This window comes from Triticum aestivum, chromosome 3B, assembly GCF_018294505.1.
Source record: "Triticum aestivum cultivar Chinese Spring chromosome 3B, IWGSC CS RefSeq v2.1, whole genome shotgun sequence".
NCBI lineage: Eukaryota > Viridiplantae > Streptophyta > Magnoliopsida > Poales > Poaceae > Triticum > Triticum aestivum.
In genome coordinates, this window is record NC_057801.1 from 169,944,349 (window position 1) to 169,966,660 (window position 22,312).

Below are 22,312 nucleotides of genomic sequence, written 5' to 3' on the forward strand. Positions count from 1 at the left end.
ATCTGCCCTATGTCTCTCCGGGCGTGCTCTTTGATGGCCTCTCCGCATCCACTTCGTTGGTTCTCCAGTTCTGCTCCTCGTGGGCGAGACAACCGAGGTGGAAGTGGAAGGACGCAACCAGGTAGAGGAAGAACATACGGAACCCACATCATTGGGGCTGGCCGACCACCGGTTGCAGGTCGAGACGTCGAGTTCCAGGACCGGCGGGCCTTTGGTGCTGCTGGGAGATTGTTGGGGAGCCGCCGCTCTCTCTCAAGCTCGTCGAGTGATGGGGAGCCCAGCCGCCATCGGACTGCCGCCAAGCCATCCGTCGGCTCCTCAGCGGACGGAGACAAGGAGATTAGCGGCGGGCAACATGACACGGGGAGTGGTGCTCTCCGTCCACGCCATCCTCTTGATGGCGGGTTCCCTGGCTGCAAAGCTAGGAGGTATGGCTGTGGCGATTTCTTCGGAGAGATCGCAAACAATAGGGTGGGGGAGGAGAGGACCAGGAGGCCAAGCATTTATAGGCGGCCCAAAAGAAATGTACAAACGGATTCGACTGGAAAAGCCTAGAAGAACCAGCACTGACCTAAATTCATTACGTGTCAATTGGAAGAATTGTAGTCAACGGCATGGGGGTCGGACGTGGCTACATGCATGGCCCGTGAGGGGCGCGTGAAGCGGGAAACAACCCACGTGAAGCTCGAAGCACCACGTAAAATTGAACGTGTAGACCAGTAAAAAAATAAGGAACTCTCTGGTAGAACGTGCAGCACACGCATCGGGAGACAAGAACTGGCAACCACGACGTCAAATCGAACGTGTTTAAAAGATCCAACCAGAGAAAAAAATCAGGCCCAAAGAACTACAATGTACACGCATCACACTCCAAACAGCGATATTTTCCCCCCCCAAAAAAACAGGTAAATGAATCCCTTACGGGCCTAGTCTTTCATGGCAACAAAAAGCAAGGTAAGAAGAGAAGTAGTTTACCAAAGGGAGTGTGCAGTGGAGCACCAGTTGCTTCAAGGCTCACTGACGTTCATAGCAATATGGCACAATTACAGGCTCAAATGGAGAATCGTTAGGAAATTTTTAGAGTTCCAAGGTAAGTATTGAGTGTGATTGATAAATGATATACAATGGCCTAATATAGAACTGAACAAAATCTACTGTTGGGAAATTTGTCTAATTGCAAGTATATTTTTCTCACTCCAAGGTAAAAATCCAACTGTCCAGAACAGTGGCCTGATAAGCATTGGGGAAAATTTCTCGCTTCAAGCAAGACCATGTAAGGATAACTCCAAGGTGATCCAACAGTCTAGAACAATGGCCGAATGCCCTAATCCTTATGCATTAGGTGCATGAGTGTCGAGTGCAGGGATAACTGAGACATCCAGATTTTCAAACCTCTAATGCGTAACAAACACGTAACAAAATAAGACATGCTCACATGCATAAAGTATGGTTTGAGGATGAAAAACCCTGCCCTATGTCTCTCCGGGCGCGCTCCTTGCTGGCCTCTCCGCATCCACTTCGTTCGTTCTCCAATTCTGCTCCTCGTGGGCGAGATAGCCGAGGTGGAAGTGGAAGGACGCAACCAGGTAGAGGAAGAACAGAAGGAACCCACATCATTGGGGCTGGCCGACCGCCGGTTGCAGGTCGAGTCATCGAGTTCCAGGACCGGCGGGCCTTTGGTGCTGCTGGGAGATTGTTGGGGAGCCGCCGCTCTCTCTCAAGCTCGTCGAGTGATGCGGAGCCCAGCCGCCGTCGGACTGCCGCCAAGCCGTCCGTCGGCTCCTCAGCGGACGGAGACAAGAAGATTAGCGGCGGGGGACATGACACGGGGAGTAGTGCTCTCCGTCCACACCATCCTCTTGATGGCGGGTTCCCTGGCTGCAAAGCTAGGAGGTACGGCTGTGACGATTTCTTTGGAGAGATCGCAAACAATAGGGTGGGGGAGGAGAGGACCAGGAGGCCAAGCATTTATAGGCGACCCAAAAGAAATGTACAAACGGATTCGACTGGAAAAGCCTAGAAGAACCAGCACTGACCTAAATTCACTACGTGTCAATCGGAAGAATTGTAGTCAATGGCATGGGGGTCGGACGTGGCTACATGCATGGCCCGTGAGGGGCGCGTGAAGCAGGAAACAACCCACGCGAAGCTCGAAGCACCACGTAAAATTGAATGTGTAGACCAGTAAAAAAAGGAACTCTCTGGTAGAACGTGCAGCACGCTCGTCGAGAGACAAGAACTGACAACCGCGACGTCAAATCGAACGTGTTGAAAAGATCCAACCAGAGAAAAAAAATAAGGCCCAAAGAACTACAATGTACACGCGTCACACTCCAAACATCGATAAATTTTTTTCCAAAAAAACCAGGTAAATGAATCCCTTACGGGCCTAGTCTTCTTAGTATAAGGGCATTTATGGCCCGCCTTCTGGAAACATCGCGTGGTCTCTCGCTTATCCCCGTGCATGCAGCGAGCTCTCTTTGCGCTCGCTCAAGCATGTATCGTTGGAAACTCTCGATTCAATCGTTCATCCAGAGCCAGACACTGGACTGCATTGAGGAGCGTGTGATGCTGGTCTAGCCGAGAGCGCAAGTAAACCGAGCATGCAAATAACCAAACGAACCAAATTTGCTCATCCAAAGCCTGGATGGATGCTACGCAATCAACCAAATACACACTGTTGATATAGGACCTGTTTGTTTCATAAGTCTTAAGACTTTTTTAAGTCCCAACTTATAAGTCATAAATCCCTACATGTTTGTTTACAGGGACTTATAAGTCCCGAGTCCCTACCTGTTTGTTTACAGGGACTTATAAGTCCATGTTGCACCGCTGCAACGAGGCTCAGGAGAGGGTCTGTCCGGCGATTGGAGGCACGGCTGCAACGAACCGAGGCAGAACGAACTGAGACGGGGCGACGACGGGGCGGCGAACCGAGCAGAACGAACCGAGGCGGGCGGCGGACGGGGCGAGAGGCGGGGCGGCGACGGGGCGAGAGGCGGGGCGGCGATGGGGCGAGAGGCGGGGCGGCGACTGGGGCGAGGAGAGGCGGGGCGGCGACGGGGCGAGAGGCAGGGCGGCGACGGGGCGAGAGGCAGGACGGCGACGGGGCGAGAGGCCAGGACGGCGATGGGGCGAGAGGCGGGACGGCGTCGGCGATTGGACCGAGAGGCAGGCGGCGTGTGGGGAACGAGCCTGGAGCGACGCGGGGGTAGGTCCGGCCCGGGATAAGTCCCAATAAGCTCCTCCCTGAGAGTCTTATTTGATAAGTCCCAAATCACCACAATAAGTCCCAATAAGGCCTAGTTCTTTTGAGCAGATTATGGAGAATCTTGGTCCCGAAAATCCCGAGCGAAAAGAACTCGATTGAGAGGGTGTTTGTTTTCAGGGACTTATTGGTTTAGGGACTTAAAAAAGTCCCTATAAGTCCCACCTAAACCAAACACAAGGGACTTATTGAGACTTATTGTGGTGATTTGGGACTTATTAAATAAGACTCTCAGGGAGGAGCTTATTGGGACTTATCCCGTCGCCACCCCGTCGCCGCCCCGACTCTCGCCCCGTCGTCGCCCCGTCGCCGCCCCGTCGCCGCCCCGCCTCTTGCCCCGTCGTCGCCCCGTCGCTGCCCCGTCGCCGCCCCGCCTCTCTCCCCGTCGCCGCCCCGTCGCCGCCCCGCCTCTCGCCCCGTCGCCGCCCCGCCTCTCGCCCCGTCGTCGCCCCGTCGTCGCCCCGCCTCGGTTCGTTCTGCCTCGATTCACCGCCCCGTCGCCGCCCCGCCTCGGTTCGTTCTGCCTTGGTTCGTTGCAGCGGTGCCTCCAATCGCCGGACAGGCCCTCTCCTGAGCCTCATTGCAGCGGTGCAACATGGACTTATAGTCTCTGTAAACAAACAAAAAGGGACTCGGGACTTATAAGTCCCTGTAAACAAACAGGTAGGGACTTATGACTTATAAGTTGGGACTTAAAAAAGTCCTAGGACTTATGAAACAAACAGGGCCTGAACTTCCAAAATCTCAACCGGATTCTCCAGAATCCTAGTGCAATCCCAAAATCTCAAAATACCTGGTTTCTCCCACAATCTCAGGATTCTGGCAAGTCCCACCAATGAAAACGTTTGGATTTAATAGAGTACCCCTATTGCAGCTGGTTATTACGGCCAAACTGCCACCGAGCCAGCCACGGTAGATACACATAGATTGACAAAGTTGTTGCAAAGATGGATGAATGGATGTATCAATTTGATAAATGGATGTTGCTAGATAGATTTTTTTCTTCAATGCTTACTGTCTACTGGTGCTATTGGTATTGTAAATATTTGCTACTGGATGAATGATGTTGTTAGATTGATGAATGCTGTTGTTAAATGCTAACATGAGAACCTTAAATGGTAATGGTAGATTCTGTTTGAAACAACGAAGTGTTACCAATTCATTAAATGATTTCTCTCGAAGGGCGATACAGACATTTCAGCACACAACTCTTTCTAGAATCTCAAACTACAATCTCAGAAGATAACTCGGTGTTAGATTCTGGGGGAAGTAGATTCTGGGAGAATTTTCCAGAATCTTGATTCTGCAGAATCCTGTGCGAAAAGAACTGGGCCTAAGTCCCTTGTGTTTGGTTTAGGTGGGACTTACAGGGACTTTTTTAAGTCCCTAAACCAATAAGTCCCTGAAACATACACCCTCATAGGCTCGTACACGTCAGTTTGCTTCAAGTTACGGTGGTGTAGCGCACGACGGAAGGCGATGAATAGGAGGTCCTCGTAAAGCTAGCGTGACAATTGGCATTTTGGGAAGCACATGCTCCAAATCCTCGTCCGTTAAGCGCACGAGAAACAACTGCGCGAGAAGTAAAAAAAAAAAGAACAGCGCGAGAAAAGATCATGAAGGTTGATATCGAAAACGAAAACGGGACACAAGCGGACGGAAAGTTGCACCAAAATTACTGCGCTGCCCCTGAACCGCGGCTAATACTAACCGCTGCCCACGGTCAGCCGACCCAACCCCACGGTGGGTATTTCCGTCACGCCCACCTGCTACACGCCACACGCCACACGCGACGCCCTAGCGGAAACAGAAACTTTGTTTGGAAGAAAATAGATAAATCCCCCAAAAATCCGCGATCGCGTCCCTTCTCGCCCCCGCCCGTTCCCCTCCTCCAATTCCCAATCCCAATCCCTCCTCCGCCTATCCGCCCGCTGCTCGTGTTCCATTCCGATTCGATTCGATTCGATTCGTCCAAGCCTCCACCCCGCCGCCGCCGATATCCGAATCCTAGTCCAGTTCGCCCTGCCTCACTCCCCGCCGCCGCGTCGTCGGACTCGAGCCCCGGTGAATCCCCGGAAGTTTTTGCATCTGCTTGCTTATATATGCTTGATTGAAGTATCCTCGGCGGTTGCCGCGGCGAGACGAGGAGTTCCGGCGGATTTGCGTACGGTCTGCTCGGGCTCCACCCCGCCGTTTAGGATTCAGGGGCCGCAGGGTTTCAAATAGGTGCGGCTCTGGTGAACCTTTGGTCGTGGGTTTGAGGCTTGGAGCGATGCCGAGGAGCACGCGACGCAGGTCCCGCAAGCACGACCGGGAGGAGCGGGACAGGTCGGACTCTGACGAGGATCCGCGGCCACGGGAGCAGGAGGATAGGAAGGCGTCCGCCGGCAGGGCCTCCAAGGGCTCGGAGGGCCACGAGAAGCGGCCTGCAAAGCTTCCCAATGCTGGCGAGGCATCAGGTTCTTCGGCCGATGGGCAGAAGAAGAGGAAGAGCAGAGGGGAGAAGGATAATGCCGCCGGGGATGACAGGTGGAGTCACGGCGAAGAAGATGAGAGGGTCAGTTACCATGACTCGAAGAAGTCCAGGAATTCAGACGGTGATGTGAAGGGGAAGTCTGCAAGGAAGTCTAGCAAGGAATATGATAGGTCCAACGAGGTTGTCAGAAGGAAGTCAGATAAAGATACATTATTTTTGGAGGAGCATAGTGGTGGCGAGCATCACCGAGTGAAGGAGAAGGGGAGGGAGCTTGAGGCAGAGAAGTCGAAAGAAAGCAAGCAAGTGTTGATGCTCAAGGAAGACGGTATGGATCAGCAGTATAAGATTGTCAAGGATAGGAGTAAGGATCATGAAAAGGGGAGTGAGGGCAGGCATGATGCATCATTGAAAGCTACGCCAAGAAACAAAGAGGTGAAAACACGAGATTTGGACAGCGATAAAACAAAGAATTATTCTAATGGAGGAACTGATGGTAGGTATTTTTCAGCTTGCTCTTCATAGTTTAAACTCTTTGGTAGCTAGTCATGATGAAGTATCACTTGCTATACTGGCCAAAGCATCATATGGAACATGAAAGCCTATCAGATTGCATAGTTCTTGTTAAGATTTTGGTAACAGAAGGAGAAACTTCAAATGCTTAAGTTACTTATTATAACTTAAAACTAGACTAGAATCTAATATTATATGATATTATGAGTTTATGACTAGATGAAGATTCTCCTTGGCTCCTTGCTTGATTTTTGTCTGATTTTACTCATCACGGAGAACATAACCTCTTATTATGTAACATTTGCCTTAATCTGGTCATATCTTACATCTGTTTGTCTTGTACTTTTTTTTTTGAGGAAAGGCCATGTCTGTTTGTCTTGTACTTCCTTGACTAGTGGTTTTTGTAATATAGGAGGAATCCCTAGTTTTTGTTTCATGTAGGTTATGACTCATGAGTTGCAGTATTATAGCTTTGCCCCCAGGCTAGTGAGAGTTGGTGTTACTACGTTGTTTGTCGATGCTATTCTACATGTGTATTTCCTCCGCTTCAACCAGAAATCCATACTAAATGCTAGCTAAAATTTTAGTTTCCATGAACCTTGCAAATTACTTATGGCTCTGCTTCTCTTGGCATCCTTCCCAATGGTATAAACATATGTTGGTACTACCCATGAGTCATTCACCTTCCATGGGGATTGAGTGCATACAAGGGCCTAGATCTAAAATTTACATTGAGCACCACATGTCAGTGAGTAGTTGCGCAAAATTGGTGACAAATCTTTGCTCATTAAAGTCTGTGCAAATGTTGCATGCTTTTGTACAATATTGAACTTGTACATTGTGTGTACAGACATGTGGGAGTTCGCAGAGTTTTCAACTGTCTAGTTTGTTTTGTTTATTAGGATTGTGTTAGACTGCACACACAGTTATGCGGGTTTACATTTCTGGGCGGAGGGAATGTATAATTTATAAATGAACCATGTTTTGAGTTGTGAAGATGGATTCAATGTGTTAGTACGTTATTTGTGACTTGTTCCTATGAAGTGTTAGAATGGACGTGATTTGAAATAGCTTATGCTGTCTTATTTGTTATTTACTCCCTCTGTAAAGAAATATAAGAGTTACAGAGGGAGTATTTATTATTTTCAATTTTCAAAATAAGCTCTCGGATTATCATAGCCACTCATCAATTATCTAGTCTTGTCGATCACTTCATTTGTATATTTGTATATGCTCTGTATATTTCTTCTCATAAGGATACAGCCTACATCCTGATTATATGCTATAGTTTAATTAGCTACAAAATCCAGCGATTGGTATTATATGGTCATAATCTTAGTACCGATACCATAGTAATCAAGAGAGTATTAGTGTGGGTTTGTTGCGAGTTCGACCTTCTTTCTGATCGTGTTTTATATCTTTGATGAAGCATTTATATTATAATTTCTATAGACATCATATTATTTTTCTTTCTATTAGCAGACCGTCATCGTGAAGATGAGTTACATGGTGGAGATTCAGAAAAGAATGGGAGGCACAGGAAAACAAAGGATCAGTCTGCTGCGAAAGATGAGTTACAAAGTGGCAGCAAGGGAAGGCAAACCATGCCTCGGGATGTTCGTACCAAAACTGATGGATGTTATGAGCAGCAACACACAGATGGGAAATTGAAAGATGACATGCCTAGAGGTGTGGAAAAACGCAGAGAAGAAAAATATAGAGATGATAGGCCCAAAGCCCAGGATAGGCATAACAATGACAGACACAAAGATGATAGACATAAAGACGAGGAACTGCATAGAGATGAAAGGTACAAAGAGGAAAGGTCGAGGCACGAAGATAGACATAGGGATGTAAAATACAAAGGGGAAAGATCTAAAGAGGACGACAGATATAAGGACGAAAGATACAAAGATAAGCCTAGAGATGAAGAAAAATCTAGGAATGAAAGATCTGATAACAGCTCTAGAGAGAAACATCGAGATGATAGTTATAGACATCATAGGAGTCAAGATGGTGGGTCATGGGATGTGCGATCCTCAAAGGACAACACTAGAGACAGGTCATTGGAAAAGCACTGCAAAGAGGAACATAATTACTCAGAGAGCAGGCACAATAGAAATAGACTCCATGACAATGAGGTTGACACATCTGCTGCTGACCGTAGGAGCTCTAAGTATAGAGATGACAGCAAAGGGAAGAAAAGGTCTTATGAAGAAGGCATCTATAATGGTGATCTGGAACCCAGGAATGCAAAAGAATATCATGGAGATGCTAAACGCAGGTCTGATGTAGGCTCATTTGTATCAAGTGAAGACCGTAGACGGGAATATGAGAAGGTTGATTCTCGGAGGAGGGATTTTGAGAGGAAGAGCCCCACCAGATCCAGCACATATCCTGTGAAGGAGCAAAGCAGGTAATTCTAAAACCTTGATATCTACATTCTTTTCCGCATTACATTACATTTCAACTGTTCAAGTTGGAGTGAGCGCTTCTTGATATCTACCTTTGTATCTTCTGAATTCGATTTTTGTTTGAATAAATTTATTATGTTCTATAATGCTGCAAATACATAGGCATAGGAAGATCAACAACTGAAGTAAACAAATCCAGGTCTCCTATGGCAAGTAGTAAAAGCACCACTGACTCGTTATGAAGAGATCTAGATTATATGAAAGTTGTGTTAAACTAATCCTGGGTAGTGTTTATTGATGGACCTGATTTGTCTTATTGGAGATGGATCTGATGAGAGATTACTCGAGTCCAAAATCCAATTTCAGTTCCATTTTCTTTTTCTGACATGTATTTATGGCCTGTTTCTAACAGAGCTTAGAACTGGTAAGAGTGAAAACATGTAGGTAGTTCTAGTAATTGTGGGCACTTATCATCATCTGTTCCTGGATATGACTGTGCTACTGAAATTCTAAGCTTCTTTTCTCTATTTTAAAAGGCTTATGTTCGTAAAACTATTAAGTCGTTAGAAGTTACAAGCTGCACTGATGTGGATATCTAGAGTTTTATCAAATTATTATTTATTTCAGGCATGTCTCTAAACAAGAAGAATCCTCACCCAGGGAGAATGGTGCTGCTCTTGGAAGACATAGACGAACATCTGACTTTCAATCAGTTGAGGGTCTTAGTAAAACTGATGCAAATAACAATGAATCCTCTCTTCCCTCGAAAGATGGTAGAAGTTTGAGATCTGATGGCCGACCAATCCATTTTAATGACAGACCACCATCAGCGAGTGATTGTCAAGTTTCGAACCGGAGCAATCTGAGGCATAATCATGATGCTGTTGATGGCTCAGTGAAGAAAGGTAATACCAGAAATCATGAGTTATTGAATCGTCAAGCTACTGAGAACTACCAAAGTGCATCACCAGGGCATCTCCATTTGCCACGTGATAGACCTGAGATGGACAATCAAAGATCCTTTGATGATGATAATAGGAGCCAGATTAGAGAATGCAGATCAAGCAGCCGCTCAAGAAGAAGTGGTACTGTTGATAATGCAAGAGGGCATGGTAACACTTGGAATAATCCGTCTTCATGGCCTTCACCAGCACCAAGTGGTTTTGGTCCTTTCCAGCATGGGCCTCCAATCCCTGGTTTTCACCCAGCTATCCACCAGTTCCCTCAATCTTTATTTGGGATGCGGCCATCTATGGATACGAATCATGCTGGGATGCATTATCCTTTGCATGGACATCCTGAAAGTTTTCCACATTGTGCACAATCATTTCCGTGGCACAATCCTGCAGAAGACCCTTATCTCTCTCGGGTAGCTGGTTGGGATGCAAATGGAAGTGTCTTTGATGAATACTCACACAACTATGGCAGGCAAGAACTGGGCCGGAATAATGATCCTAATTTTCATCAGCAGTCAGAGTCGGAGGTGCCATTTCCATCTCATACTCTTGTCAAGCCCTCGTTAATGCAACTCCCAGCTGAAAATCAAAGTCAATGCTCTGAAGTCAAAACAGTTGGGACCAATGCTGAAAAAACTGATGCACATGCTCCAAAAAATAGATCTGACGCAACTCCTGGGCCTTCTAATGTAAAAGTGGATTCTCGGTTTTGCTCTAACTACTTTAAGAGGCTTGATATTTCGACAAGCCTTGCTTCACCAGAGCTGTACAAAAAATGTAGTACAATGGCGGGGGAGTTGGAGCTGGCTGGATCGTATGAATCTACCATGCCTCGGTGCTTGAAGGTAGCTGGAATGATTTACATGTTTAGTTTACTGTTTTAAAAAGTTCTGTTTTATCAACATTGACCAAGCATCATGTTCCCTTTTTCAGAATAATAAAGATGAGCACGGGTATCAAGCTCAAGGTTTCAAATGCATGATAAAGTCCATATTTTCAGGGAAAGCAACTTCTGTATTTGAGGTACATTTCTCCAAGATTAACTATGATTTTTTGGATGACTCACTTACAAACCTTTACGGTAGGCCAGTGCATAAATGATTATGTTTAATATTTGTCACATCTGCTGTTCACCATATTATTCAAGCTTCTCCGTTGGGGCATTTTTCATCACGTGATAATGCTAAGAAAACCATAATCTCTATACTGCGTGGAATAGGCTATATGGCTTCTAAGCTGAAAGGCCAAACTGAGCCACCTATGTGTTGAACCATAGCGCTGGCTGTTCCCAAAATTTGATTTGTCTTAGCATACATGGCACTGGAAAGTCTAAAATTTGTCCATGAAGTATGCCACAATGCGTATGTTGCATGTTTAATCCACAGCCTGGACAACCCAGAGTCTTGAAACCTTAACTAGCTTTTTTTTTTTGATTTGTTTGACTTGAAATTATTGTCCTATCTGAGCTTACTATCATTGTTTTTTAGCCAAACATGTTTACATTACTTTAAATCCAGTACAGTAATAATGTTACTGTGGCTTGTTCAGCAGCGTAATGAAGTATCTTTGTGATAATGGCTATGAGGTTAATGGAACAACTATATTACGTTTGGGACTTATTACATCAGAACCTTCTTAATGTTGCATCTATTGTTTCTCTAACTTCGGTTATTAGCCCTCTGCCATAAAGAATAGCAATCTTTGAATGCATTACTCCATGTTGAACCCGTATTATTTATTGATGTGCTTTAACTTCTACAGAATGCCATGAAGCTTTATAGTTCGAGCACTGGTTCTAGGAAGTCCAAAGCTCTCACATCATCTTTACAACCAGACAGTGAAGAGATGATTAAGGAGGCTTCTGCGGACATGGTGGAGGGAAAAAATGTTCCTGTCATCCAGGATCAGGCATTGCCTTGTACTGATATGTGTGACGAAGTGGACAATAACGGCGGGCCTCATCATGCAGCGGTTGATAGCATGCCTGGTAATGCTGGGCTGGCAAAAGATTGCAGCAACACAGGAGAAGACAAGGTTGGCTCAGATGTTGAGGACAAAAGCCTCAGCATCAACCATGCTGAGGGGCATGCTTGTGATACTGAGGAGCTGCAATTTCTGAGCAACGGTGAGGGAGAGCTCCTTCCTCCCAAAGCTTTGCAACCTTGTTGCAGCTCGGTAAGCAGTGTTCCCGACGTTCCGAAAGAGGAATTTTCTGGTGTCGTTTCTGATGCTACATTTGCCTCTGGTTCTCAGTCGTGCGAGGATGTCATGCCAGGTTGTAGGGTTAATTTTAACCGGATACCTTGCTCTCCTGGGAGTACTTAAAACAATTTATTCCATTTATTGCTCCAATTAGTATCCCATCTCCGTCGGCTGGTACCCTAAATCTCCAATGCGTTTCTTTTTCCCCACCATATTTCGTTTCTCTTGGAGAATTGGCAGCATTCTCCAGTGTGTTCCTTGTTCTGCCGCAGTGTGTGTGGCAGCGATCAATAATAAAAGTTGTCTTTTCCATCCCATGTTTTTTTTTGGAGTTTTTCAATCTGAAATTGCCATGCTACTTTACTTTTTGTAGCAACCAGTAATGAGGTAGGTTTATCGTTATTTTTTCTTGCAAAAAACTGAAATAAAATTCCCACTATTTTTTGGGTTTTTGCTTTCTCTGTTCCTTGATAGAATTTGTGGTACACAAGAGTTTGTAGGGATTAAGTTTCCATAAACATGTTATTATGGAGAAAAATGAATACCAGACCTTGATTTTTTTTCTGTTGTTTTAGTCTGAGTGTTCTTATCCTCTAATCTAGACGTCTGTCCTGTTAAGTATCAAGTTAGGACATGAAATCTGGTCAGGTGTAAATAAAAAGAACTGAAAATCTGACTTTCAGTTAATCTTTTAAAATATTAGCGCTTTTCTCACACGGTTATGAACACGGCTTGTTCTTGTGTTCGTAGCGAGGTTCATTCCTCCTGAACTATTGGTCATTATAGTGCTTCTTACAATCAGTATTGTTGAGACAAACCATACACATTGCATTAGCCAAATAACACAGTACATAATACACATGGATGCGGAATCTTCTAGAGAGACCAGAAGAGATCAGTATAGAACATGTGTCGTGGAGACTAAGCAGAAAGAACCTGAAGAAAAAGAATACTACTATCCTTGGAGGATCTACAACCACACATACCTAATACGACTTGTCAACCGCCCGCGGACGCGTCCGGGCATATCCCAAATTTCATCACAAATAACCACCCTAGGCATATTCTATTACCATTTTCATGGTACAAACGAATGCAACTACGTAAACTACTACTACTACCAACTACTAAAATACTCGTCGTCGAAGATGTTGACGATGTTGGTGCCAGAGCCGCCGGCCTTGTGGGAATTGGCAGCCAGGAGCATGACCATCTCGTCCTCGTCCTTCTCTAGCTCGATGAAGAGCTCGTTGGTCTCCGCCTTTCGTTGGTGGAGGATGTGGTGGTTCGCCTCCACCTCATGCTTCGACTCAAAGGGCTCGAGGGCCTGCCACTCTGCCTGGGCCTCTTCGAGCTCCGCCATGGCGTTTGCCTTGTCGAAGCCTGCATGCGTTAGATTTACCGCCGCCTCCTCCGGTTCTTCTAACACGTCCTCCTTCACCGGCTTCGGCTCCTCCTCCATGACAGTGTCCTCCTCCTCCACCGGCTTCGGCTCTTCCATGACAGCGTCGTCCTCCTCCGGCTCCACATTGTCCTCATCCTTCGACTACGGTAAATCCAGAGGAAGGCTGGCAGTGATACAAGCAGTGCGCCTGGTCTGAATCTCTTCCACCAGCTGCAACCGGCTCTTCGACGTCAACATGGCATATGTGGTGATCCTCTGTCGGGCCATGGCTAGCGGCTACGACGAGCGGATGGAAGCCGGTGGGGCGGGTGGGAGGGAGATGGAAGGAATGGGGACGAACTAGGGTTGAGCCGCCTCCGTCCGGCTTAAGTAGCTGGACTTGCTCCCTCGGGTGGCAGACCGGAGTGGCGCCATGCGGCATGGAAAAGAAGAAGGCACCCGTCGGACCAATGGTCTCTGCGTGTCACCACACGGGCTCTTATGGCCAATTCTACATGCCGCTCTTGTTCGGCGGATCCGAGCGTTCCCTTATCCGTTCCAGGTATGAACCGGATATGGGAATTGCCGGTAAGTTCACGCATTTGGACCGGATTTAAGTGGTACTGTTGGGTGCGGTTTTTGCGCCCGGGCAACCGTGTCTAGACGTTTGGGGCAGGTATGAAGGGTCCGGTTGTAGATGCTCTTAGGGGCCCTGCAGATAATCAACACAGAAAGTGCCAACGACCGCCGGCGTCGCCGTGAGACTCGCCGGAAGAAGAGGTAGACTTCCACAATCCCACGATCCAGGCCAACGCCATAGCCATAAAGGCTTTGAGAGCCGATGACTGGGCTTATAGAACAGGCGCTTGACTATGTGGCACGTCGGCTGGGAATATCCCTGCGTTGTATCTGGATCCGCCACTCACTGCCGATGATGACGGGGAGGAAAGCCAAATCCACTGCCACCAAACCTCCGTCTGTGCTCCAAGTACACGACGGTAGGTAGGGGCAGCAGCATCACAACACAAACAGGCACATAAAGCTCAACCCTCGAACGAATGACGAGCACACGAGACCATCGGCTCCTTTACGCCGCCATGGAGGGCGTCACCGTGGTAAGGGAGAATCCGAGGCCAGATTATTTGACGCGGCGCTGCTCTCACCGCGCCTCCACTGGAAGACCTATCCCTAATCTATGAACTACCAGGAAGAGCAACGGGAACCCAAGGGGGCAGAGGCCGTCGACTCGCCAGAGATCGCAAGCACGAAACTGTCGCCTAACTATCGCCTCTCTCACGAAAGGGGAACGGGCAGTTGTGCATGATCATTGATCAAATGTCAAGTGCGGCACAGCAGGGTCTCAAAACAACACATAGGCAGCAAGTTCTCAACGCAGAGACGGCAACTACACACAAGTTAACACTGAAATGTAATTTAAATTTGCGTGTCCATAATCCTGTTGCAGATTGCCCCGAACACAAAATTGCTGAATACTGAATTCCTGATACATCTCGGTTTTTTCTCTTAAAACTTCTCTCGTCAGATGATCAAGCCAAACAACACCACTGATGAACCATGAGCACAGAGAAGTGGAAGGGATATCATCTTAAGTATACAGCGCGCCCAACCCGGCCCGGCCGGAGACCCTGGCCGCGGCCTTCAGATCGACGCCGAGCTCCGCCGCCACGCGCCGCATGACCCCGAAGTCCGAGGGCCTGGCGGCCGCCGGCCAGGTCACCACCATGCTCGCGGCCTTCCCCCGGATCTCGCACTCCGTCATCACGGCGGCGCCGAGCCCGTCCATCACGCTCCCGGGAGGAGCCAGCGACGCGACGCCCTTGGCCGCGCCCACGCCTCCCCGCCGCCGCGCCGCCCTGGTCTCCAGCTTCCCCTCCACCAGCTCGTCCGCGGAGAGCCTGCCCCTGTACGCCCCGCTCCGGACCGCGTCAAGGACCAGGACCTCCTCCGGCTGGAGCCCGGAGATGAGGCTCCTGGCGGCGGGGCGCGCGCGGTGGGCGGGGATGGCGCCGTGGGCAACGGCGAGGAGGGCGCCGGAGGACGGGTGGAGGTAGACGCGGATGGGCGCGCGGGATTGCTGCAGGGGGAGTTCTGGGAGGAGGAGGGAAGCGTGGAGAGGAGGCGGCGGGGAGGGGAGGAGAGCGAGGGAGGTGGGGGAGATTAGGACCACGAGGAGCCGCGGGGCGGGGCTAGGGCTTGGGGAGACGACGAGGATGGGGGTGGGCTGCGGCAGGGATGCGGCGAAGTTGTCGAGGTCGTCGGGAGAGAAGCGGGACGGCGGCGGCGCGTCGGTGACGACGTCGTCCATGGTCGCGATGCGATCGGTGGTGGTGTGGTGGGGGTTTGCGCTCTAGCAGATTTGCTGCTTCTTGGTAAAGGGCGGGCTAGGGGCCTGGTGGGTCAAGGGCTCAAGCCCTCAAGTTTCTTTCTTGAGCTTTAGGTAAACTCTTCCATCTCATCGTCACGAGCGAGCCAAACACAAAACAATAGTAGCTGGTTATTCCCTCCGAACCGAAATATAAGTCGTTTTATGTTGGGAAACGTTTACTGCCGGCAGGTCGGCTTACACTTCGGCCGAACGCGACCCTACTGTTTGATCTGGGCTAAATCCCACGGTTCCAACCCATCGTCCCCATCCATTCGTTCTCCCCCTTTCTGTGCCGCAGCTCTTTCCCCATGCCGCCATGGATTTCTGCCCGCAGCTCCTCCTTTCCCTTTTCTTCCTCACGATGCAGCTCCTTTCTTCCTCCTTCGGTCACCTTTTCCTGCCGATTTCGCGCCATAACTTCTTCTCCGCGAGGGTTGGCGTGAACAGGGAGCGTTTTGCTGCATAAAGGCTGATGGCGCTCGAGAAGACCCACTAGTCGGCCGTGGTGCTACAACTGGCAACCACTGTTGCTGGAATGGCAGCGACCATTTTGTTGCAATCGGCAATTGTGCAACACCAGAGGCGTGCTGGAACCGGCTGTCTCCTATGGGCAGCTGGCAAAAAAGCAGCAACCATCGATGATAAAGCTACAACCTCCGGCTGAATTTGCTGGAACTAGTGGTTGGGGATGATACAAGTAGGTTATTGTTTTGCTGGAAAGCCGGCGGGGTGGATTTTTTGCTGGAACCATATTTTTGTTTTGCTGGAACCAACCCCGATTTTTGCTACCATCTTTCTTTTGATTTTGCTGGAACCATCTCAAAATTTGCGACAATCGTCTTTCATTTTGTTGGAAGCAACCCAATTTTTTGCTACCACCTTCTTTTGATTTTTCTGGAACCACCTCAAAATTTTACTACAAACGTCTTTTGATTTAGCTGGAATCGATGTACTTTTTGCTGGATCCAATTATTTAATTTGCTTCAACCATCTACTGGAGGCGGAGCTGCAACCATTGACGGCGGCGAGCCAGAGGCAACGACCAATGTGGGTACAGTTGTAGCCAACCCATGTTTTGTCTCTGTCAGTGTAGATGTGTAGAATTGCTGCAGCCACCATTTAGCAGGGGACGAAGTTGGAACCGAGGAGTGGTGGAGTTGCGTCATAAAATCTGCAACATGGGAGATGGAGACGGTGACTGCCGACGAGTTGTAGGGCGGCGTCGTTATTGCGAGGTGAGGGGCCTAGCAGCTATGGAGCGAGCGATGCGAGCAGATGTGCGGGGAGGACGAGAAGCTAGATGCGGCAGGCTGGAGGTCAACGCTCCTGCGTGCATAGTGGAGGAAGAAGACGAGCGAGGGGATCTAATTGAACGGATGCGTGCGGCTGAATCGTGCGGCTGCAGGCCGACCGGCCGAAATTTCGGCCGGCGCAGCGGTGCCTAGCAGTCGCCTTTTATGTTTGCACGTTGAAATCTCTTCAAAACTTCTATTCTTTTTCCACATTTCCCCTCTCACAATATCACTCTCTCTGTTTCTCGTCCCCTCCCACCCGCATTGCTCTCTCGCTCCCCTCCCACCGCATCTTCCTCGCCCGTGTAGCCGCCGCATCACCCTCGCTCGCGTCACCACCGCATCTCGCCTGCGTTGCCGTCAGGGGTGGATCCATCATGGGGGTATGGGTGTACAAATGTACACCTAAATGTTTTTTTGCAAAAAATCGTATATAGGTGTGTTGCATGTACGCATGCATGTTTCTAGGCCATTTGGCACTGTAACAGCCTCGCCCTGGTATGTAGCAATGCTCTCCCACGTCTCCTTTCTCCGATCTACTAGCTAGATAATAGGAGTTAGTTGAGCACCGAGAACCACCCTTCTGTGTATATGTACACACCTTGGTATGTAGCAATGCTCTCCCACGTCTCCTTCTGTGTATATGTACCAAACAATTTGTATTTTGTATATTGCAGTGAACCAATGGGCTCTTCTATTAGGGTGCAATTTTTTTTGAACACCCAATGTTGAATTCCTGGATCTGCCACTGGTTGCCGCTGTCCTCTTTCTCTCGTGGCGTCGCTGCCTCTCCCTTAACCGCGTCGCCACTGCCCTCTTTTTCCCGCATTGTCCCCCGCTTCGTCGTCCCAAGATTTAATTTTTACCGTTGGAGGATCTGTAGGAGGAACTGCGGTGGTGAGGAGATGTTGGATCTATGTGGCGGCGAGGAGCAGCCGGATCTGTGTGGCGGCGAGGAGTAGCCGGAGCACCACTGGGAGGAGAAGATGACCACCACAACTCTCAAATGGCCAACTGTTTGTGGAATGATTTTAAAGGCCATAGGAAACTTCATCTAGCCAACTAGAAGATGGTGTGTATGCAGAAAGAATTTGGAGGCTTGGGAATCCCAAACCTCTAAGATGTCAATTTGTGTTTACTAGGTTCCTGGGTGAAGAGATACTATGAGAGTGAAGGAAAACCATGGAAAATGATCATTGATCACAAGTACATGTCTGGTAAGATTAACATTTTTGCTCCTAACCTACCCCCCAGTGCCTCCAGATTCTGGAAGGGGCTGAAAACCATTATCCAAGCAATGAAACTTGGTTATAGGTGGAAGGTTGGGTCTGGTGAAAAAGTTAGGTTTTGGGAAGACACATGGTTTGGTAACTCCCCCTTAGCAGTGCAATTCTGGCCTATCTACTCTATATGTAATGAACAAACCAAAAGTGTTAGGGAAGTATGGGATGGTACGCAACTTAAGCTCACTTTTAGAAGGAATTTTGATGACAGGCTCATGGAACAGTGGTATCAGGTAGTGGAGATAACTGGCAGCCTGACCCTTACCAATGAAACCGATGCCCTTGTCTGGCAGCTAGAGAACAGGGGAGTTTACTCCACTAGCTCACTCTACCATGTGATTAATTTTAGGGGGGTGCAACCAGTCTTCATCCCCTCGGTGTGGAAGCTAAAAATTCCACCAAAAATTCATGTCTTCCTATGGCTCCTTACCAACAACAAACTAATGACTAGGGATAACCTCAGGAAAAGACAGATTATTAAGCCACTTGAGTGTGTGTTCTGCTCTGAGGCTGAAACATGCTCGCATTTGTTTTTTGACTGTGTGGTCTCTAGACAGATCTGGCCTCTGGTCACAAATCATTTCGGGGTGGATACTGGGACTGATTTCGAATCAGTGGCCAGACTCTGGATTGCTAACAAAAAACACTCTGCCCTCAACACGGCTAACGCTGCTGTACTTTGGTGTATTTGGAAATATAGGAACTCTATGATTTTCAATAACACCTTATGGACATCCATTAAGCAGGTGATGAGGCTGATTCTAAAAACTATCAAGAACTGGGCGATCCTGTCCTCGGATGGGGCGACAGAAAGTCTGGAGGCCTTCACAACACACCTCGCGACCAATCTGAGACAACCACTGATGATCAGTGGCTGATCATGAAGCACGCTGGAGCCCCGTCGGTGACTCCATGGGACAAGCTGAAGATCTCGGAGGACGCAGTGGGCTTCTCGTCCCCCCTCCAAGAAGCGTTCAGAAGCTACATCGATGCCGAGTCCAACCTCGACCCTGGTGGCTGCCTGGTCCCCTCAAGCGGTGACTGCACCACAGCTGAAAGCGCGCAAGGCATCCCAGGAGCTGATCTGCATTTGATACTGTGTAGTGCCTGTGATCCGGTTGTGTTAACTCTATACTGGCTTAAGCCATTGTTTTCTTTCTGAACTGCTCCTCTTAGTGAGCTGATGTAATAACTGAATTTAGTTTCATTAATATAATGGAACCGGGGAGGGCTCCCTATTATTCTAAAAAAAGATGACCACCACACAACGACGACACCGGAGCTCCTCCCGGACAACGGCACCGGAGCGCCACTGTGAGTACTCCATCTGTGCAACTCTATTGCTCTCTACGCCCGCCAGAGTACTTGAAGTTGTGCTTTTCTAGATTTGCTTATGATGATTTTATTTCCTCCGTGTTCTGGTTTGCAGAGATAAGTGTTTGCATGCTTAATGCTGCTTGTCTTGTGCTATATAGTCGTGCTTACCTACTCAAGGGAGCTTTTCAGTTAATTTGGTTGCAATAGCTTGCTTAAACTGAATATGGAGGGTAGCTTGCTTAATTCACCGAAAATGGAGTAGCACTTGTTGCAGTTGAGCAATGCTCCTTGTAAGTTTGCAAGTTTTGGAGTTTTGCGTACTCCTTGTAGTAGTTGAGCGGTACTCCTTGCATTAGTTTTGCTTGCAAGTTTCAGTACTCTTACTATAGTACTTGTATCGATAGAGTTTGGTGTACTCTTACTGTAGTGTTGTGTCTACTCTTACTATAGCAAGTTTGCATCAGTAGAATTTTGTGTACTCTTAATTTAAGCAAGTTTGCATTAGTAGAGTTTTGCGTTTGGCAAGTTTCAGTAGTATAATTTCAGGAGTACCGCAGTACTCCTTGCAAGTATTGTTTGCAAGTGCAACAATAGTGCAACAAGTGCTTTAGTGGCAATAAATCCAGTAGCTCTAAATATGTTGCCAAGCTAGTGACCTGATAGCAGACCTCTTGTTGAGTGGGATTATGGGGATTTGTTCTAGATTGATGTCTTTAGGCTTTCTTCCACATCTTCCCTTTTTCTGATTTGAAACATCCACCTCCAAACCTTGTGCAATTTGTTTCTTTGCTTTTTGTCAAATTCTTTGTATACCAGTGACATCTTCCTGAATATTTTTTTTGCAATGTATTTCTTATCATTTCTTTTGAACTTGCCACCTCTGCTCATACACAGTGCATGCAATGCCACATAAGCAACATATTTTTGTTGGTCATTGAATGTTTTCTTCTTCTAACTGTTGGCTTAGCATATGCACCAAGAATGTGGCACACCGGCTCAGAGAAACCGGAACGCCCCGTATTCTAGTCCAGAGACCAAGTCTTCTAGAACACGACACTGCTTGGCATAGAACAAAATAACTCTTAGTACAAATAATATGGGTACAAGGGTTCTGGTATTACAACGCTTACATGGGCACGCTGACACTACGCCTACTAAGATTGCTCTATGCTAGGAGCGGAACAACTCATAGTAGCAGAACAACGACGATGGTGATGGACTCCACTCCAAAGGGACACTAGTTGGGACAAATCTTTAACTCGCAGACTCGGGGTCCTCGACATGCAATCAATCCCGACATCCTCTGCAATCTGGTATGACACACCAGGTGAGTACTTTGAATGTACTCGCAAGCTCACAAAAACCAAAAGCATCAAGGCAAGACAATAACATAGCATTACAGGTTAAATTAGGAATAACTACTTTGAATGTAGACACAAATATTAATCATGATGTGGTAATCTGTAACGCCCTCGATGCGGCTATATCTCCCACGTGTCGAAGCACGACTTAGAGGCATAACCGCATTGAAAGCAATGTCGCAAGTGAGGTAATCTTCACACAACCCATGTAATACATAAGGGAAAAAGATACATAGTTGGCTTACAATCGCCACTTCACACAATTACATGAATAAAGCATTACATCATCCAGATACAATCAAGGTCCGACTACGGAACCAAAATAAAAGAAGAACCCCAAATGCGACAAAGGTCCCCGATCGACCCCAACTGGGCTCCACTACTGATCAACTAGAACGAAACAACACAAAGGGCAAGATCTTCATCGAGCTCCTCCTTGAGCTTGGTTGCGTCACCTGCTCGGTAACATAGGCACCTGCAAACTGGTTTTGGAAGTATCTGTGAGCCACAGGGACTCAGCAATCTCGCACCCGCGAGATCAAGACTATTTAAGCTTATAGGAAGGATGGAGTAATGAGGTGGAGCTGCAGCAAGCGACTAGCATATATGGTGGCTAACATACGCAAATGAGAGCGAGAAGAGAAGGCAAAGCACGGTCGATAAAAGTATGATCAAGAAGTGATCCTATAGCAACCTACGTCAAGCATAACTCCAACACCGTGTTCACTTCCCGGACTCCGCCGGAAAGAGACCATCACGGTTACACACACGGTTGATGTATTTTAATTAAGGTCAACTTCGGGTTTTCTACATCCGGACGTTAACAAATTCCCATCTGCCCATAACCGCGGGCACGGCTTTCGAAAGTTCAAATCCCTGCAGGGGTGTCCCAACTTAGCCCATCATAAGCTCTCACGGTCAACGAAGGAATAGACCTCCACCCGAGACATTCCGATCAGACTTGGTATCCCGGTACAACAAGACATTTCGACAGGGTAAAACTAAACCAGCAACACCGCCCGAATGTGCCGACAAATCCCGATAGGAGCTGCACATATCTCTTTCTCAGGGCACACTCAGATGAGACTAGCTACGAGTAAAACCAACCCTCAAGTTTCCCCGAGGTGGCCCCGCAGGCAGCTCAGTTCGGACCAACACTCAGAGGAGCACTGGCCCGGGGGGGTTAAAAATAATGATGACCCTTGGGCGCGCGACCCCCAAGGGAAAAGAAAAGGCTAGGTGGCAAATGGTAAAACCAATGTTGGGCATTGCTGGAAAAGCTTTACTTAAGGCGAACTGTCAAGGGGTTCCCATTATAGCCCAACCGCGTAAGGGACGCAAAATCCGGGAACATAACACCGATATGACGGAAACTAGGGCGGCAAGAGTGGAACAAAACACCAGGCATAGGGCCGAGCCTTCCACCCTTTACCAAGTATATAGATGCATTAATTAAATCAGAT

The 22,312-nt window shown here is 47.9% G+C and overlaps 2 protein-coding genes across 3 annotated transcripts; one reads left to right on the plus strand and one right to left on the minus strand.

The window, feature by feature from the left end:
* The first annotated feature begins 5,096 nt into the window (after positions 1-5,096).
* LOC123069198 (uncharacterized) lies at positions 5,097-12,143 on the plus strand. 2 transcript variants are annotated; one of them, XM_044491983.1, is made up of 5 exons: positions 5,097-6,237; positions 7,734-8,670; positions 9,296-10,469; positions 10,558-10,647; positions 11,386-12,143. In XM_044491983.1, the coding sequence occupies exons 1-5, from the start codon at positions 5,541-5,543 to the stop codon at positions 11,947-11,949; spliced, it is 3,462 nt and encodes a 1,153-aa protein (XP_044347918.1). In that variant the 5' UTR covers positions 5,097-5,540; the 3' UTR covers positions 11,950-12,143. The 2 variants fall into 2 exon arrangements, with proteins under 2 accessions (XP_044347918.1, XP_044347919.1); XM_044491984.1 differs by having other exon boundaries at positions 5,099-6,237; positions 7,737-8,670.
* A 2,473-nt stretch (positions 12,144-14,616) lies between these two features.
* On the minus strand, positions 14,617-15,650 carry LOC123065143 (uncharacterized). The gene has a single exon (XM_044488497.1). The coding sequence runs from the start codon at positions 15,534-15,536 to the stop codon at positions 14,817-14,819; it is 720 nt and encodes a 239-aa protein (XP_044344432.1). The 5' UTR covers positions 15,537-15,650; the 3' UTR covers positions 14,617-14,816.
* Positions 15,651-22,312: the final 6,662 nt, after the last annotated feature.

Coding starts and splice junctions, on each gene's coding strand:
- LOC123069198 (XM_044491983.1), top strand. CDS start 5,541: ATGCCGAGGAGCACGCGACGCAGGTCCCGCAAGCACGACCGGGAGGAG. Junction 10,470..10,557: donor CCATGCCTCGGTGCTTGAAG/GTAGCTGGAATG, acceptor TCCCTTTTTCAG/AATAATAAAGATGAGCACGG. Junction 10,648..11,385: donor AAGCAACTTCTGTATTTGAG/GTACATTTCTCC, acceptor TAACTTCTACAG/AATGCCATGAAGCTTTATAG.
- LOC123065143 (XM_044488497.1), bottom strand. CDS start 15,536: ATGGACGACGTCGTCACCGACGCGCCGCCGCCGTCCCGCTTCTCTCCC.